Consider the following 19,425-nt stretch of genomic DNA (forward strand, 5'->3'; position numbering starts at 1 on the left):
CTAGGCTCTAGCCTTTCCTAGTCTTCACAGAGGAAATGAACTTCACTAGGTTTCTTTGTACTCGGTAAGTCCTCAACATTAATCCTTGTCACTATAGTTCAGGGAGGCACTTTTCATAGCCTCTTTTCTTAAGCTCCCCACTCACACAGAGGTCTCATCCTTGGAGCTCTACCTTTACATCTCTGATAAGAATTCATTAAGTTCATTATCTTGCTATCTCTCCAGTGTCTTCAAGAAGAGGTTCATAGCTCCTCCCTATTTTCTAACTGTTCCTTGAAGGAGAACTGGTCTCAATGACTTAGTAATCTTCTATTACTGAAAACAGAAATCCATATTGCCTCTGTACTTTTCAATGTGGAGATAATTTAGTGAATAAAATGAAAACAAAATGTAAGTTTAAAAATTCTGCCTTCCCTCTTGTATTAAGAGTATCAGTTTATCTAAGCAGTAGTTCTATTCTTTGGCTCATCTTGTTAACTCAAGTCATAATGAAAACTTCAATAAGGCTGAATTTTTGGACAGAAATTAAATTAGCACAAAAAGAATGGAAGATACCAGTGAATTTAAAGACAAACATAAAATTAATCCTCAAGGATATATACAACCTTTATTTCATAAAAAAAAAAAAATCTGAAAGCCAAGGGCAAGGATTACACAGCACTCACCTGTAATCCTAGCACTTGGGAGACTGAGGCAGAACTATGCACAAGTTCCAGGCCAGCCTGGACTACATACTGAGATCCTATCTTAAAAAAAACAAAAAAAAAAAAACCACGTTACCTGAGAATAGGTCCAGAAAAGCCCAATTCCCAATGAACATAAAAGCAATAGAGACAAATAGAAAGGCTCTAATTTAGGGTATAAGCAAAGTCATGGCATGCTTCTCTGAAGAGAGATTACTCAAAAAGCATAGAAGTATACAGTGAAAACCTCCTTTCATGTCAGTCTCTATCTCCAAAAGCAATCGATGTTATTAAGTTTTGTGTAGTTTTCCAGAGATATTTTATGCACATAAAAGGTTATCTGTGTATGTCTGTACTTCTACTTATCTGTGTATTTGTATACATGTACATATATATACATGTATATACTTTTTCATTCTTTTTTACACACATAATGAACATATAGGACATATTACCGTGCACTTTATTTTTTCAGCTTATTTCTCCATAACAATACAGGAAAACTTTCTTTATTCTTTTCTATAGTTGATAAATATTTCATTGGATGGACAGTTAATTTATATTTATCCAGTTCTCTACTGATAGACATTTATGGATTTTTCTAATTTTTTATCATTACAAATAGTGTTATAACAATCTTTTACCTGTATTGTTAAATAGAATTATGAATAAACCTATGATTGATTCCTGGAAGGGAAATATGTTCTAAGTTTGATGGATATGACAAATTGCCTACCATAGCACCAATATACAATCCCACTAGCAATGCATGAAAACATTTCTGGACACCTTTACCAACATACTAAGTTAGAAAACTACCCAGTATGGTTTCTATTTATAAGTTAGGTTCATCATTTTTCATGCTTTTTGGTTCTCTTTGTAGAGAAAATACACAAAACACAGTAAGCTTCAATCTGTAGCATGGCCAGAATGTCTGAATCCACACTCTGGTAACATCAAAAGAAAACTCACATTTTAAGAATTGGCAAATACAAATTACTTCAAGGTTTCTTTTTTCTGCCTCACCTTTACTTTACAGGTTGTGCTTTTTGTTTGTTTGTGTTATTTTTCAAAAAATATGTTAAGAGCCACTTCTCATGGCATCTTACAGCTTAAAATATACAAGGAAAAAAGTGAAAAGATGTTGCTTTCATTTAAGTTTAAAGGAATACCTTAAATTATGTGAGAACTACTGGTAAAATAATTTGTAATTGGACTCAGGGAGACAGGAAATAAGAAAAACTTAAGTATATATCTAGAAATATAAAGCATAAGAGATACAATCTTGTTTTAGAGAAAGAGAAAGCAATTATAAAACACAGCTTTTTTAGGTTTCTGGAATTTACTTTGTGAAACTTAAGCTATTACAAAGAAGAAAAGGCCAATTTTCTATAGGATAGCTTTTAATATATCAACCAAACATAAGCCAGTTCTCCATGTATTCCCAGAAGAGCTCAGAAAAACCAAGACAGGTTTTATAAATTTAGATGGCATGTGGAGGAAATGTGTGTTTTTAAAATTTTAATGCATATGTACTTATTTTAGTATGGTTAGAAAAAAATCTATCATCAAAGTAGTAATATTATGTATATTATTTAGAATGAAGTAAAATATGTCAATTCTTAAAGTCCAAATAATAATGGAATGTTATTCTCTAGTATGGAAAAATCATTGCCATGGTTCCTGCCTGGCCAAAATCTTGGAAACCATGAACAGAGAAGGAAACTTAAGAAAAATAATTTATGAAGAAAAAAAAGAAAAATAATTTATGCCAGGTATGGTGATGGATGCCTGAAATCCCAACACTTGGGAGGCTGGGGCAGGAAGATCACCATGGGTTTGAGGCCAGCCTGAACTACACAGCAAAACCCTGTCTCAAAAAAACCAAACACAAACAAACAAACAAAAAAGCACAACCTCTAAAGTAAAGGTGAGGCAGAAAAAAGAAACATTCTTGAAATAATTTATTTTATATTTGCCAATTCTTAAAATGTGAGTTTTCTTTTGATGTTACCAGAGTGTGGATCCAGACATTCTGGCCATGCTACAGATTCAAGCTTACTGTGTTTTGTGTATTTTCTCTACCAAGAGAACCAAAAAGCAGAGGTTTTTTCAAAAAATCTGAATATCAGGTCAAGGTTCCACTTGAACAGGTCTCATAGGACTTCCCCTTCACTAAACAGGATGCAAAGGATAATTAGCTTAGCCTTTTTTTATTTCAGTGCAGGGGAACCAAAAGGCTATGTGGTTATAAACTCAAAAGGTTCAAACAAAAACATATTGGCTAAATTTATGTTCCAATCATATCCAGTAACTATGTAACCCAATTTCTCTTCAACCTTTAAGAGAGACACAGTCCTAGGTGGTCATTCAGAATCTACTCTGAATGATTAGATTCTGATTGTACTAGATGGTATGCATTATGACATGACTACTAACTCTCTTAAACACCAGAACCATACAGAAAAAAAGAGCTGCAGGCAGGCAGACTTCTAATGTTTTGACATAAAAGCAGAGTAAAAAACTAAAAAACATAAAGGTTCTTCAGCATAAACTTTTACTCTTGTACACCACTCCATATTGTAGCCACCCAATTTTATTTTCAATTAATTTAAATTGAAATAGCCACAGATAGCCAGACATGGTGGCACAGGCCTGCAATCCCAACACTTGGGAGACTGAGGCAGGAGGATCACTATGAGTTCCAGGTGAATCTGGGCTACATAGTGAGTTCAAGGACAGCCTGAACTACATAGTGAAACCTTGTCTCAAAACCCCCCCCCAAAAAACCAAAATAAAACAAAACAAAATAGCCACAAATATAAAACATTTCCCTCACTGCAAAGACATACTGCTCATAGTTCTACATTAAATCCATGAACAAATTTACCAGACCCATTTCCAGTCCTCAACATTTAAATTCAGCGATAGCTCAGACACACCAAACTATGTTCTTGCTGACTTCAGAGATAACAGATCTTGATCTTTATTTTTCCCAAGGTCTCCAGACCTTAAAAAAAAAAAAATTACTTATTACCTGCCCTTAAGTGATGCAACATGTATGCCTCAGAGTCTCATGACACAAAGAATGATTTCTCTTTCCTCTTGGAGACTGGAGAACCTAGAGGCCCCAAATAAAAAACTATTAAAAACAATTACAGCTCAAAAAAAAAAAAAAAAAATAAGAACACCATGACCACTGCTGAGTAGTTTAAGAAAATAAGTCCTTTTCTTCCTTTTCAGCAAAATCTCAGCTAACAATCATGAAGACTCTCTGCAGAGAACTTTTGAAAAAATAAGTTATGGTTATTCTGGAAAATGACAAATTCCTGCTTTGAAAGAATAAGATACTGAAAAATACTCATAACTCAATAACTGAATACCTAACCTCATTTTTAGTGCTGTTTTTCTCTGCGAAAGTATGTCAATTTCTTTCAGTTTCATTCCTTCTTTTCTTTTTTCTTTTTTTTTTTTTTTTTTTTTGAGACAGGGTCTTGCTATGTAGTACAATTTGGCCTTGAATTCACTATGTAGCCCAGGCTGGCCCTGAACTTGCAGCGATCCTCCTGCCTCAGCCTCCCAAGTGCTGGGATTATAGGCATGTGCCACCACATCTGGCTATTTCATTCCTTCTTAATATCTTCACTGCCCACTCACTCATTTTCTATGGAAAGTAGCAGAAGGATCCAAACACCTAATTTTGAAGTTTTTTAGGTTTACTTCCAGGTACTCTAGTCTAAGCATTCCCATGCTGCTTTGGAAATCCAGGTTAACCCCAACCCAGGGTTTCTCAAAAGTAGCACTACTGACATTTGGAGCCAAGTCTTCATTGTAGGACGGTCCTTTGCACCACTGGATGTAGCAACACCCCTGTCCTATGCTCACTAGATGTCAGTAATAGCTGCCTTCAGTTCTAACAAACCCAGAGGTTTTCAGACACTGTCAGAAGGCCCCTGGGGGTGCCAAATAGTTTGTGGTTCATAATCACTACTCTAACCAAAGGCACATTCTTGATTACCTCAGCCCTAATTCCTCACATGCACTGGATACTCCTTCAAATCTTTTCATTGAGGCCTACTTTCACCAGCCAATATTTATGGACCTCTTCATAAGGTCCATAATGAAGGAGAGAAAACAGGTAAGACAGATTCCATTCAAGAAGACTTCTTGGGGAAAGTACGAAAATAACTATAATAAAAGATACCCAATGATATAACATTTTGAATTATTTATGTTTCCTGTAGAATTTCCATCTCAACAAATTAGAAATACTTTAAGGACAAAGACCATAACTCGTCCTGGAGTGTCAATAATTGAGTAATACTCAATATAAATAAATAATTATAAAGTATTATAACAAAGAGACAATTTGAAATGGACAGTAAAAATGCCAGAGCTAACTAGGACAAGTTAACATCTCTCAATTACAGTTCCTCGGTAAAATGGGAAGAAAATTATTATTGCCAAGATTAAATCAGAAAATAAATGTAAATCCCTTCCACATTTTGGCACACTACAGTAAGCATTTGGTACATGTAAGTTATCATTCTTATTTTATTAGCAACAAAGCCTACTTCAAGAGAAAGAATATACCCTGGACTTGGTTATGTTTTTTGGTGGGGGGCGGGGTTGAGACAGGGTCTTATTATGTAGTCCAGACTGGCCTTGAACTTGCTTATGCAGCCCAGGGTGGCCTCAAACTCTTGGTGATCCTCCTGCCTCAGCCCGAGGAGTGTTGGGATTGCAGGCTGCACCACCACATTCAGCTTATCCTGGATTTTAATAACAAACCCCTCCATGACACAAACAGAAACCAACTATCAACCTGTTTTCTGAGGAGAGAAAGGAAAGTAACTGAAAATATGTCTACAAATGTCCTGGAGGGGAGCAGTCAGGGTGGGGGTCATTCTCACAAATTCACTAACTTATAATATATTCCAGAAGTACTCTTAAAACCTTTCTATTTGGGCAGGGGTCATAACCCAGTGACAGAGTGTTTGTCTTGTATGTGCAAGGCCCTGAGTTCAGTTCCAGAAATTACAAAAAATAAAAACTTTTCTGTTTAAACCAGGCACAGCATATGCCTATAATCCCAGCATATGGGGGGTAGAGGGGGTGGGAGGAATTACAAGTTTGAATCCTGCTTAGGCAGTTTAACAAGGCCTTTTCTGTCTCTCTTTTTTTGTTGTTGTCATTTTTTGGTTTGTTCGTTCTGAGACAAGGTATCACTGTGTAATGCAGGCTGGTCTTAAACTCACTATGTAGCCCACACTGGCTTCAAATTTGTGGTGACCCTCCTGCCTCAGCCTCCTGAGTGCTGGGTTACAGGTGTGCACCACCACATCTGGACAACAAGACCCTTTCTCAAAATAATTTTTAAAAGGGCTAAGGATGTCACTCAATGTGAAAGCCTCCAGTTGGGGGGAGGGGGTGGGAAGCAACGACTTTCTATTCAAATGCTTGGGTATGTTTGCATAAAGGCACTGAAGACCTAAGGAAAAATTAAAACATGCTTAACTTATAAATATTGGCACACACAAAGAACAGATGTTTATAAGACTTATGCACCTATATAAAAGTTTATTTGCTTACTCTTTTAGAAATTGTGGTTAGAATTTCTATTGCTATACTAGGAAGTATACACCATTGGTATTAAATTTAATACAAAGCACTAAAAGTTCAAAAGAAAAAAGGCAAAAATTGTTACTTATTTTATTATTGTTTGTTTGTTTTGTCTCACCATGTAGTGCAGACTGGCCTTGAACTTGCTGATGTAGCCCAGGCTGGTCTTGAACTCATGGCAGTCATTCTGCCTCAACCTCCCCAGTGCTGGGATTACAGGTGTGCGCCACCACTCCCAGCTGTTACATATTTTAAAGTAAAAACATAAAGTCATGAGAAAGAGTTGGGCAATTAACAGAGTGCTATGAAAATTAGGAAATGAGGCTGGGCATGGTGGCCTATACCTGTAATCTCAGGACTCAGGAGGCCGAGGCAGGAGGATCACCAGGAATTTAAGACCAGCCTGAGCTACATAATGAGTTAAAGCCCACCCTGAACTACACAGCAAGACCCTGTCTCCAAAAAAAAAAAAAAAAAAAAAAGGAAATGGGGGACATTTAGGATACAAGCAGAAAGCCACTATGTGGGAAGAGATACATCCCTGGAACCTCAGGAGTTTGAGCAAAAGCAGACCTTATACTCATAATGGGTAATTGATCATAGTGTATCTTGGGCTTCACAGACAAATGCTTTAGACACAGTGGCTCATATAATCCTCCCAGCAACCCTAGAGGCCGTGACCACATCTTACTGGAGATAAAACTGAGGCAGAGAAGAGATCTACCTAAGGTCAGTTAGATACAGTGAGGACCCAGACTTCAATCCACGTGCACCTTGGCTCTACAGTAACACTGTAACCACTGTACTTTATGGTGTCTAGTTCCACTTCAGCCCTGGAAAATGATTTGCCTTTATAACGACCACTTCTCCCCTCTAGCACTGTATTTCAAAGCAGCTTTTTTTTTTTTTTTTTTTTTTTTTTTGAAATAGGGTCTCGCTGTGCAGTTCAGACTGGCCTTGCGCTCACTCTGTAGCCCAGGCTGGCCTCGAACTCGCAGCCATCCTCCGGCCTCAGCCTCCCGAGTGCTGCGATTACAGGCGTGCGACCCCACGCCCGGCGCAAAGAAACATCCTTTTAGTTGCATCCTGTGTGGAGATCATGAGGATGAAAGGTAACGATGGGACAAACTGTCCCTTTCATCTTTAGACACTGAAGTAATCCACACGGAGGAACTTGTATGAGTAGAAATGGAGACAACGCCACAAACAAGAAAATGAGAACCCTGGAGCATGAGGGAAGTCGCCAAATTCCTACTGCAGCCTCTATTTCCTGCCTTTGCTCTGACTACTGTGTTATTCAAGACCTCAGCGCCTAGTACGACTTTGCTTTTCATCTCCCCCTCCCGAGGAGATGGAGAGGATGGCGGCGAGCTGAGGGGGCCTACGTGCAGGGAGGCCAGGGCGAAGGGGCGTCTAGACAGAGGAAGGCGACGCTGCCCGCCCGGACCCGGCGGAGCGCGGGAAGGCCGGGGCAGGGGCGGAAGCCGGGGTCGGCGGAGAGCTGAGGGAGGGGCAGCGAGGCCAGCGCGCAGCCGGGGTGTGGTAGGCTCACCGAGGTCGAGGTGAAGCGGGCTGAAGCTGGCAGAACAACCCTGTCACGACCATCTGGGCTGATCTGGGAAAGGAAGCGGGGCAGGAACAGAGGCATTTCGAAACGGAGCAGAAAACAAGCTCGAGCGCACCCAGGGCCCGGGTGGAGGTGGGGCGACGGCGGGACAGGGGTCGCACCCGAGCAGCCGGGTCCTGTGCGCGAAGGGGCCGCGAGGTGGGGCCGCTCCAACGCGAGCGCGGGCAGAGCGCGAAGGCTCGCGCCGAGGTGTGGGGCCCCGAAGCCGGGCGGCACCCACCCGCCAGCGCCTGGGCCTTGCGTACCTGAGACGGCCACCTGGCTCCCCTCCACTCCCGGGCCGTCCCCGACGCCGCCCGCCGACCCTCGGCGGGCTGCGGCGCTCCAAAAGTCCGGCCCCTCGGCCGCCAGCCGACCCGACATCTGCAGCCCGCGCCGGGAGCGTCTGCGCCGCCAACAGCTAGCGGCTCCGGAAACAGCCGAAGTCGGGGCGAGCGCGGCAGCAGCGAGCCGAGGAGCCGAGCGGAGCCGCGAGCCGGAAGAAGCCGCGCGGGAGCCGCGGGAAGAGCTCGCCGACCCAGGGGAGGCCGCAGGAACTGTCTTCTGCGGAGGCAGGCGACGGGGACGCGGGGAGAATTACTTCTTGCTTTTGGTGGCCAACCTTCAAAGTCAGGGCTTGGAAGAATCAACAAAACCTGTAGAAGATTCAGGAAGATACTACCGGAAACTGTGGTATCCATAGAGACGCTGTCGGAAGTTAGGGTTGCTAGGAGGCCTGCGTGCATCGGTGCGAAATGAACGCGTCAACTGCATAATGAGCGCGCGAACTGCATAATGTCTGAAATCTCTGAAGATTACGCTTCCGACCCAGATGAAAATGAGAAACCAGAAATGCCAGGACTTCGTAACTTGTCCGAAGATGCCGAACAATACACGGCAGAGGCAGGCGCGGAGCTACTCTCTCAGAGTAACGAAGAGCCTCAGCCACTGGAGAGTGAGGAAGAGGACTCTGAGGAGGAGCCAGAGAATGAAAAGAATGTACAGCTAGAACCAACCTGGACATCTGAGGATGACATTCCCAAGGAGACCCAAATCGGGATCCCCCAAGGGTTGATGTCAGAGACACTGGGAGAAATGGGAGGCAAGCTTTACAAGGATTTGAAGGTCCCTGTGGATGAAAAGGGTGAGGAACCAGACCTAGAGCCACCAGAGGAGGCTAAACCAGATATCACAGAAGGGGCTATAGAAACAGACATACAGTTAACAATGGAAACCAAATCTGAAGTACCAGGAGCCACAGCCAGTGAGACAAGTTTAGAGTTACTATTAGAGGAGACTGAACAGGAGGCTCCAGAGGAATCACTTAGAGAGGAAGATGAAGAACTAGAGCTAGAGCCTTCAGAGCAGACCAAACCAGATTTTGCAAGTGACGAATTAAAAAAATCAATCAAAGAAGTAGATCTTCAGTCACCAAAGATGACCCAACCAGAGATTCCAGAGGCGACACAAAACGAGTCAACTGAAGAGAAAAAGACAAAGCCAGGTGTTGAAGAGCAGACACAAAGAAAGTCAATTGAGGAGAAAGTTCCAGAGCCACTAGAGCATGCTAAACGAACAGATCAAAAAGAGAATCAGATAAAATCAAAGGAGAAGACAGAACTGGCACTGCCAGAGAAGTCAGTATCAGAGGAAACACTAAGAAACTTAGCTGAGGAGAAAGGCCTAGAGCCACCAGAACAGACTAAATTGGAGTTTCCAAAGATGGAACCAAGAAAATCAACTGAAGAAACAAGTCAAGTGCCACCATGGATGACCAAACCAGTTGATGAGAAGAGAAAAACAGAGTCAACTGAGGAGAAAAATCTAGACTTGCCAGTTGAAGCCAAATTAAGAGAAAGAAGAAAGTCGTCTATAAAAGAAACTGACAAAATTAGAAACAGCTATGCAGTAGGTTCTGACAGAGGTAGTGAAGTAGACTTACCTAGTACACACTATGAGAATCCGCAAGAATTCTCAAAACGGCTTGAGCTTGATTTCAGTGAATACTCAAACTCACATTTCTCAGAGCCTCAAATGGAGTTAAAAGAGTCCTTTAATGAGAAGAAAAGTGTAGATTTGTCCCAAGAGTTGGAGGAACTGGTACCTAAAGATGAATCCAGGCCACCCAAAAGGACGGAGCCACAATTTGAGTTTCTAAATTGGAGCCCAGAGAAAGTTGCAGAGTGGATTAGCCAGCTAGGCTTCCCTCAATACAAGGTATACAAAAATAACTTTTGAAATCCCATGCTCTCAGCCTATCTCATAGTTTCTCTACCCTGACCTGAGCCCTTGCTTCTTTTTCACTAGAAGTATAGAAAAGTCCTGGACTGTGGAGGAAGTAACTTGGATTTGGAGAGAGGTCCTGGGAAGCAAACCCAGGGCCTTGTACATGTTAAGTATACACCTTGTATACTTAACATTGTACATGTTGAGTATACACCCCTAACCCCTTGTACATGTTAAGTGTACACCCCTAACCTGTAACGAGGCTTAATTTTGACTTTGCCACAGATGGATATTTGTACTTGGTGAGAAAGAGAGGGTCACATGTGTTTGTTTCTTCTATTAATTCCAGAGATTACACTTTTCTGCAATAAAGGCTAAGAAATTTGTATAGGCCTCTTTTCATAGAAAACTGTATTTTAAAATTTTTGTCCACCATAGACTTCCTGGTAGTTTGTCAAGTTGTTTTAGTGGTAACTCCCTTACCTTAAATTTCTGCTATTAGGGCTGGGAATATAGCTCAGTGGCACAAGCACTTACTTGGCAAGTGCGAGGTCCTGAGTTCAATTCCTGGTACCAAAAAAAAAAAAAATTCTGCTCTTAATCTTAAGTATCTGCCCCAAATATGTCAGGGACCACAAGCAGGTAAGGAGGTTAATGTAATTTAGCCAATTAACTCAAAATAGTTTTATCAAAAAGATAGTGCAATTATCTTAATTTGCTGATGCCAATTGTGATTTTAGGCTACCACAAAACAAGATCTGCAACCTTTTGTACTTCCTGTATTAAAAATGTAATTGAAAACGTGAAGGAGGACTGAGGATGTAGCTCCATGGTAGAGCACCTACCTGGCATGTGCAAGGTCCTGAATTCAGTCTCTTGTACTGCTAAAAAACAAACACCATGAAGCACTGTAGCATGCAGCAGAATTTTTAAGTATTAGCATGAAGTTTAACGAACAGCTTTTAGAAAATATGTAGTATTATTAAGATACAAAATAAGTTTTTTTTTTCTCAGTATAGAGCTAGAAACCATAGTTTCTTTCATCCTTCCTCTTTCCCTATCTTCTCTTTTCCATCTTCCTAATTTCAGTACATTTTAAAGTGATGTTTTTGTACTGACAGGAGTGTTTTACTGCAAACTTCATCAGTGGCAATAAACTCATCTATGTAAACTGCTCAAACCTCCCTCAGATGGGGATAACAGATTTTGAGCACATGAAGGTGAGTTGTGTACAAATGCTGCCATCTGTTTCCTCTTCTTCCAGCCCTATTTCTGTCTGTGGTGTCATTGTACTCGAAATCCCCCAGGCTTACAGTGGTTGCTCTCTCTCTTTTAATCCATACAAAGATCCCAACAACTGTCAGTTCCTTTTACGGCATTTATGTGAGCTGTTTTTCTCCATTCCCACTTTCAGACTGTTACTGCCCTATTCCTAGAACACTGTGGTTGCTCCCTGTATTTAGCGTCTCCATAGACCCTTGAGATTCAATGGCTGTGCATTTAGTCCCTCACTAAAACACTATTCAGAAACCTTTGGATATCTTCTGCTTACGAGAGTATCCCAGCTCCTTAGATAAGGGTTCAATGTCCTCCACAGGCTTTCTCCAGCCTCCCCTTCTCTGTGTAAATTCCTCTCCCCTTCTCTGTGTAAATCTTCTGCTCCAGCATACCGAGTCTAACCCCCAGGATCACAAACTTGTCTGGAACAAGCCTCCCTCTGTGTCTTTGCTCAGTTCCTCTTCCCCTGTATGACTAATAGGAATTTTAATGATCCTTCAGAACCAATTCCTTATTCTTGTCTCCCCACAAAGTCTTCTACCTTGCCATCCTATAGTAACCTTTCTTCCCACTCTCATAACATTTTATGCCTCTGGTGCCCATTTAGCACTTATAACACCATATATATTTTGCCTGGTTTGCTGCCTAACTTTTAAACTGCTTACATTACCCTCTCTGGGTCTCATCTCTCCAGCACTAGCAGTCCAAGATCCCTCCCCTTTGCTTAACAGTAACCCCCACTGGTAGTGTTGTGCAGTTTACAAAGCATCACATACTCTCATCTGTAAGCTTTCCTCTAGCGCTCTGACCCTAATATGACAGGATTCACTCAGTATACCGTTGTCCACCAATGCTTTATCTCACTGGTTCCCAAATGTGTACAGTAGTCTCAGAATCATATTAGAGTTTGTCTGTGTTTTCGTTTTAAAGGCAGATTCCCAAGCTTGCCCTCCAGAGATTTTAGTTCATTAGCCCTAGAGTAAGCTCTGGAATTTGTTTTCTGGGACTCTTGAACCATGTAACTCCATACATCATCAGGTTTGGAAAATAAGAAAACTATACTTGGTAATATTCAAGTCCTTTTACTGGCAGTGAGATATAAGGAATTTCTTTAAATTATTAAACACAGAGTCCTAACTGAACATTTGCTCTTCGAATTCTGCTAATAGTTACTCTCTGCCAAGTGCTTACTTTATGTATGGCACCATACGTATGTCATTTCACCTAGCCCACATTTTACAAAAAAGAAAACAGGCCTGGAAAGGTGAAACAATTTATAAAAGATAATTTAGATAAGATCCAGGGGAGCCAATCTATTCTATGTGACTTTCCAATCCATGTTCTATTTAAATCACTGCAGTATTTTGCCTTTGTAAATCAGTATTCTTATAGGCACAAATATCTATATACATAATATGGAAAAAACTACTTATTAAATACAGTATTTCCAACCATGCTCTTACAAATAGCTATCAAGTACTGCCAGATAAATATCTTACTCTTATGTTCAAAGATGGTACGTCTGTATTTATGAGCTCTAATTTCTATTCAAGAGTATACTGAATGTTCTAAATAAAAATAAGGCACAGAATTAACAAAATACTTGTAATCTGAACTCCTGATATAAGCATTTCAGCTCTATATAGTAAGAAAGGAATTTGAGCCTGCCAATTAATTTTGCTCTTTTGACATTCTAATTCAAAAAGTACAGTATCAATATACAACAATAAAAATTCTAATGATGCTTTTTCTGGTCTTGCAAGAAATGAAGTCTTATATATCCTGTGAAATCCTCAAGAGTTAATGATAAACCTACTAGTCTAGCCTTATATCCCAAAAACTTTAAATAAGCAAACTTTGAGATACTTATTATCAGTCATCGGATAAATATGGCCTCTCCTTAAAACAACAGAGTAACATTAAAAGGTCAAGATTTAGAGGTATCTTACAGAAACATTACTTGACCCCTAGTTCCATATAAAAAAGGTAGTTATACTCTAAGACACAGGTATCTTTCTAGAAATCATACATAAACTTAAGTATGCTATAGTTATCTTCTTTATTACTATAGGAAGCATTTTGTTTTTTTTTTTTTTGTTTGCTTGCTTTTCTATTGCTAGCGATCCAAACTTAGGACATGTGGCACCACAGGGCTACACACCCAGCCTATATATGACATTTTTATCCCACTGTTGTAATTACACCAACTAATACATCCAAAATATACCCCATAACAACACTTAAATAAGTCAATCTTACTTATTTTAGGGGGCAAACTAGTCAAAGAGCATTATATTTGCTTTATCTTTCTCTCTTAGAAAATAATTCTCCTTTTTTTTTGTCTTTTTAAGACAGGGTCTCGTTATGCAGTTCAGGCTGAACTTGAGCTCACTTTGCAGCCCAGGCTGGCCTCGAGCTCCCAAAGATCCTCCTGCCTCAGCCTCCTAAGTGCTGGGATTACAGGCATGCGCCACCATGCCTGGCTGTTAGAAAATAATTCTCAAAATACCTACTACTCACTATATTAAGTAAGGAAAAGAATGCTGTGGTAAATATTTGGAGAACATAAGTGAGTAGTTTATTCATTTTGTATGCATGCTTTTATAGACTCTAACCTTATAAACTTTATAGTATCTCAGCAATTTTGCTACCCTGGCCTTGTTGCAAATTACTTAAGTAGCACAAATTTATAACATGTCAGCAAGACAGACCTTTTTAATTAAAAAAACTTTTGTAAATTTCACTTTTACAACAGAAGAGTTGACAGTACAGTGAGTTTCTGTATACTCTTAACCTATATTCCCTTAATGTTAAAATTTTATGTAACTATGGTATATTCATTAAAACTAAGAAATTACCTTTGATCTAATATTTTATTATTAACTGATGAACTTTATTCAGATTCTACACTGTTCCCACGGATGATAATTTTTTGTTCCATGATATAATCTGGACTACTACATTGCATTGAGCTATTATGTTTCTGTGGTCTCTTCTGGTATGTAATGGTTTCTTGATCTTTCTGTTTTTCATGAGCTTGCCAATTTTGAAGATGAGTGAACAAGTATTATTATAAATTTCCTTCAGTTTTAGTTTCTCTGTGCTTTCACATGATTAAGGTTATGAATTTAGGAGGACTCTATCTCAGAGATGATAAGCCCTTCTCATCTCATATTGAGACATTATACTAATATGGCTTATTACTGGAAACATTAGCCTGATCATTTGGTTAAGGGGTGTTTGCCAGGTTTCCTCACTATGTAATGTTTTGTTTTTTAAGAAAAAGTCTCACTAAGTTGGCTAGGCTGGCTTTGAACTTGCAACCCTCCCAACACAGCCTTCCAAGTAACTCCTGGGGCTACAGGTGTGTGTCAGCTTCTTCTCTGTAAAATTACAGTGGTTTCCTTTTGTATCTTGCTCTTTAGAAGTGAGTAACTAAGTCCAGGCCACATTCAAGAAGAGGAGAATATCAGAGTTTAGACATACAATAAAAACTACCATAGTGATAAATATATTGGGGAAGTTAATTCAAAGTTATGCAAACATCCTGTTTCTTAGAGTTTTGGCCACTAATTTTAGCATTCACCAGGTGGTCTTGCCTATTCAGTTACTGCTGTTTTGTTGTTTAATGATAATTAACTATTTCCTTCTTTCTATATTTAACTGGAGCTCTTCTGTAAGGAACTCTTTTACACTTAATTGCCCCTTTTCCCTTGTTTTTAATCTAGGCATTTATATCAGTATGAATTTATGGACATTTATTCTTTGGATTATAACCCAGTATTGTGGTTGTTTTGCTCAAATTACAGTATTGCATCTTTGACAACTGTGAACTCTTTTAAATTGGTTCTTATGTCCTTTGAACATGCCCCATTTTAGAAAAAGCATTTCCCCACTTTCTGACACTACAAGTAGCTTCAGGCTTATGTTGTTTTTTTCTTTGCTGCAGTCCTAGAATCAATCACGTGTCCAGACAATACTGGTTGATTCCTACAGAGAATGGTATTTAGAAACCAAAATTAGGCATTAGCTGTGCTTGTTGCTATTCTAGGCATTCTCAGCCTAGGCACTGTCAACAGAAAGACTTAGGAAATATATGTTATATACTCACCCATATGAACACAAATATCTACTTCTGTGTATATATGTTAAAATAATCATGAGTTCATATTCATTTCCCTGACTCTACTCCAGCCTCGCAGGGTACATTCTAAACGTCACAGCCATCCTACCTCCAAACCCCCTTGCTTAGTTATAACTTCTTTTTCTGACAGTGAGAAACCTGGCTCTTTTATCTATAAAGTCTTATAAGAAACAAATTTACCATAGAGTACAATGCTTGCATACAGTTCTTTGTGTCTTTAGCCTCACAGTATCTAGAAAAAGTACTGTTTTCCAAAGTTAAAAGTTATTTAGGTTAGTGTCTTTCTCTTCCAATCCCTTCAGGGAGATTATGTCCTACTTTGTAATAAGATTAGATTCATTTGTCCACAGCCTATTTTCTATTCCGTCTTGGATCCTCCCACCACCCTGGATTTCTAATAGTTTTCATATAGTAAAGTAATTCTTCTATCAGGAATAATTCAATGGGTTTTAACACATTCTTTCACCCTAAAACTTTCCCCCATGTCTCCTAGATAATCAACCTGTCCCTCCACACTAATCCCTGGCAATTACTGATCGGTTTGTCCTTATAATTTTGCCTTTTCTAAAATGTCACTTAAGAGCCAAGTATCGTGGTACATGCCTTTAATCCCAGCAGGTAGAAAGCTGAGGCAGGAGGACTACTGCAAATTCAAGGCCAGCCTGGACTACATAGTGAGTTCAAGGCCTGCCTGAACTACATAGAGAGACCCTGTCTCAAAAAAACAAAAAAATTAATTAATTAAAAAAATTTAATGTCATAAATAAAATCAAATGAATTGTAGCTGTTGGATCCAACCTTTTTCCCTTAGCAAAATGCATTTAAAATTAATCTATGTTTTTACAAGAATCACAAGCAAATTTTAAGGAAGCTGTATCTCTAGATTTTAATGGTGGTATAAAGGATCTATATTTGAACCACAATATTATATCTTTATGTTTAAAGTAAATTATAGGTTCTAGTATGCACAATAAATCTGTAATGATGAAGCAAAACCAGAAGTTTACAAATAAAATTAAGAATAACAGCCTTTGAACTGGGCATGGTGGCACATGCCTGTAATGCCAGCACTAGAGAGGCAGAGATAGAAGTTGTGAGTTCGAGGCCAGCCTGGGCTACAAAGTGAGCTCAAGGCCAGCCTGAACTGCATAGTGACACCCTGTCTCAAAGACAGAGAAAAAAAAAGAATAACAGCCTTTGTAAGCCTAACCAATGCAAGATACAATGATGATGAGTAGTAATAGAATCTTCTTGAAAACTATAGGCATTACAAGTATCAGCTGAGGCCATGTGAAATAGGTGCCCTTTAGTGGTTCCAACCATTGTGTGTGCCATTATCTTAGAATGGGGAATTAACAACCTTTAGGAAACTCTAATCATCTTTAAAAATACCTATTCTTAATAATCTTTATAACTCAAGTAAATAATTAGGTGCTCTAAGTCCTAGGAAAAAATAAAATCTCTTGCTTATTATTTGTTCATGAGAACTAAAGAAAATATTTGTTGTTTTAGGTCAATATATGGTCTGTCAGAGAACTCTCATTGTCTATGGGTGAACCTCAGACACAGTTTAAGAATCACTGAATTAGAGGAGGGTTAGATTGTATTTCTTTTTTTTTTCTTTTTCTTTCTTTCTTCCTTTTTTGTCTTTTTTTTTCTTTTTGAGATGGAATTTCACTATACAGTTCAGGCTGGCCTTAAACTCACTTTGTAGCCCAGGTTGGCCTTGAACTCAAAGTGATCCTCCCGCCTCAGCCTGCTGGAATTACAGGCATGTACCACCACACCTGATTTAGATTGTGTTTCTTGATTATACACTTATATACTTTATAACTTTTAATTTCTACATTATCATATATTACTAGAGTACTGGACTGTGTTCATACGGATTGAATATCCCTTATACAAAACGCTTGGAACCAGAAGTGTTTCAAATTTCATATTTGTTTGAATTTCAAAATATCTGCATATACACAATGAATATCTTGGGGACAGGACTGCATTTTGATGTGAGGTCAGGTATGAAATTTTCCATTTGTGGCATCATGTTGGCATTCATAAAGTTTTGGGTTTGGGAGCATTTCAAATTTTTGGATTAGGAGCACTGAACCTGTATTGAAGGTGTACAGGCCTCCTGGGGGCCCTGGCTGTAAGCCTCAGGGAACTTGTAAGAATCCAGAAAGGATCAGGGTGAGGTGCTGACCAAACAAGGTGTTCAGCGTGGCATCATCAGTACAAATGAGAACTCTGAAGAGGGGGGTGGGGATTTAGCTCAGCGGCAAAAGCGCCTGCCTGGCAAGCGCAAGGTCGTGAGTTCGGTTCCCAGTACCGGAGGAAAAAAAAAAAAGAGAGAACTCTGAAGAGACACCTGTTTGAATTTCAATTCTTGGAAACTGTATTGCTATGGACTTTAATTAATATTTTCATTGTGAATGCCAGGTGACTATGGAGACTTGTCTTTTACCCACAAACCATCTCTATAGTGTAAAAACAAAACAAAACCAGGCTGGGTAAGATTTAAGAAGAAAAGTATAAACTGCATTGCTAATCAGTAGTTTGCATCAGGTTTAGAGTTGTCTATGGCATGAATTTTAGTCTTTAACGTGGACCAGTAGTTTTAATTTTTTTTTTTTTGGAACATAGTATCACTATGTAGTTCAGGCTGGCCTTGCACTTGGGTGATCCTCCTGCCTCAGCCTCCTGAGTAGCTGGGACCATAGGCGTGTATCACCATGCATGGCTAACCATATTATCTGCTTTTATAGTTGGCCATATTGTTTATTGAAAAGAAATTAACCCATCTATGGCCATCTACTGCAAGAGGCTGCAGATATCTTTAAATGGTACTTTTAAAAAGATAATAAATTATGTGACATTTCTCTTAAGAGCTTAGTTTTTGGTAAGGCTAGGCTAGTAAGTCCATGATATTATTTCATTATTTTTTCCCATTGAAATAATTTGAAGGATTGCCATTCAAGAGCACTAGGAAAGTAATGAAAATTTTGACTTTATGGTATTTTTACATTGGTTCCATTTAGAAAATATCCTTGCATTGCAGGTAATTTCTCGACACGTGAGGGAGCTCCTGGGAATTGAAGAGCCACTATTCAGTCGCAGCATCAGACTTCCCTACAGAGACAATATTGGCTTATTTTTAGAACAAAAAAGTCATACTGGCGTGAAATCTGATCGCTTGACCTTCTCTGAATTTGTCGAAGCAGCAGGATTACAGGACTATGCTCCATAAATAATTCTCTGAAAGGAATGAGGCATTAAATTGCACTCAGTTACAGAGGAGAAAAAGTCATGTCACTTACCTTGAAGGGCATTACTTGGGGAAAGAGGTGTGGTCTCCATTGGGTTTTCTTTTTTTCCTTTTCCACAAGGATCAGGGGCTGGGCGTGGTGGCTCACACCTGTAATCCCAGCACTTGGCTGAGGCAGGAGGATCACCTCAAATTTGAGGCCAACCTGGGATACATAGTGAGTTCAAAACCAGCCTGAGACCCCGTCTCAAAAAAAAAAAAAAAAAAAGATCCGAGAACTGCTGGCTCCATTCCTAGTTCTTTATTCATAGCCTCTTCCCATTATTTGTATTTCACTTTAGCCCTTTGTTAAAACAGGGCAATTCTTTTCTTTCTGGGTAACTGTAAGAACTCCTGATAAATTCTAATAAGTATGCCTGGTGGAAGGAGCATGATGGGAAAGTATAATTAAAAATAAAAACGCTTGCCACCCCAGATAATACTTTCCACGAATATAGAAATCTTTTATTGACCATTAAACTGATGCATGCAGCAGGCAAGCTACTAAATAGATTGCAAAGACAAAGAAATCTCACTCTTTAAAACAGGCAGGCAAAGCCAG

At 39.4% G+C, this 19,425-nt stretch overlaps 2 protein-coding genes across 6 annotated transcripts in view; one reads left to right on the forward strand and one right to left on the reverse strand.

Annotated features, from left to right (window-relative positions):
• The window catches only part of Tmed8 (transmembrane p24 trafficking protein family member 8), a 26,813-nt gene extending 18,135 nt beyond the window's left edge, over positions 1–8,678 (reverse strand). Inside the window, exons 1-3 of one of the 3 annotated variants that reach the window (XM_013517157.1) lie at positions 7,858–8,678; positions 3,721–3,804; positions 707–746 (exon numbers count right to left, since the gene is read on the reverse strand). In XM_013517157.1, coding sequence (XP_013372611.1) covers positions 3,750–3,804; positions 7,858–8,657 — 855 coding nt within the window. In that variant the 5' untranslated portion in view covers positions 8,658–8,678 and the 3' untranslated portion in view covers positions 707–746; positions 3,721–3,749. Of the gene's footprint in view, positions 1–706; positions 747–3,720; positions 3,805–7,857 lie in introns of those variants that run through there. The other 2 variants (XM_013517156.1, XM_005390200.1) reach the window with 2 other exon arrangements.
• On the forward strand, positions 8,619–18,989 carry Samd15 (sterile alpha motif domain containing 15). 3 transcript variants are annotated; one of them, XM_013517155.1, is made up of 4 exons: positions 8,619–10,128; positions 11,259–11,357; positions 17,425–17,578; positions 18,618–18,743. In XM_013517155.1, the coding sequence occupies exons 1-4, from the start codon at positions 8,707–8,709 to the stop codon at positions 18,653–18,655; spliced, it is 1,713 nt and encodes a 570-aa protein (XP_013372609.1). In that variant the 5' UTR covers positions 8,619–8,706; the 3' UTR covers positions 18,656–18,743. The 3 variants fall into 3 exon arrangements, with proteins under 3 accessions (XP_013372609.1, XP_005390253.1, XP_005390256.1); XM_005390196.2 differs by lacking the exon at positions 17,425–17,578 and having other exon boundaries at positions 18,618–18,989; XM_005390199.2 differs by lacking the exons at positions 11,259–11,357; positions 17,425–17,578 and having other exon boundaries at positions 18,618–18,989.
• Positions 18,990–19,425: the final 436 nt, after the last annotated feature.

This window comes from Chinchilla lanigera, unplaced genomic scaffold (genome assembly GCF_000276665.1).
Source record: "Chinchilla lanigera isolate Chin_1 unplaced genomic scaffold, ChiLan1.0 scaffold00037, whole genome shotgun sequence".
NCBI lineage: Eukaryota > Metazoa > Chordata > Mammalia > Rodentia > Chinchillidae > Chinchilla > Chinchilla lanigera.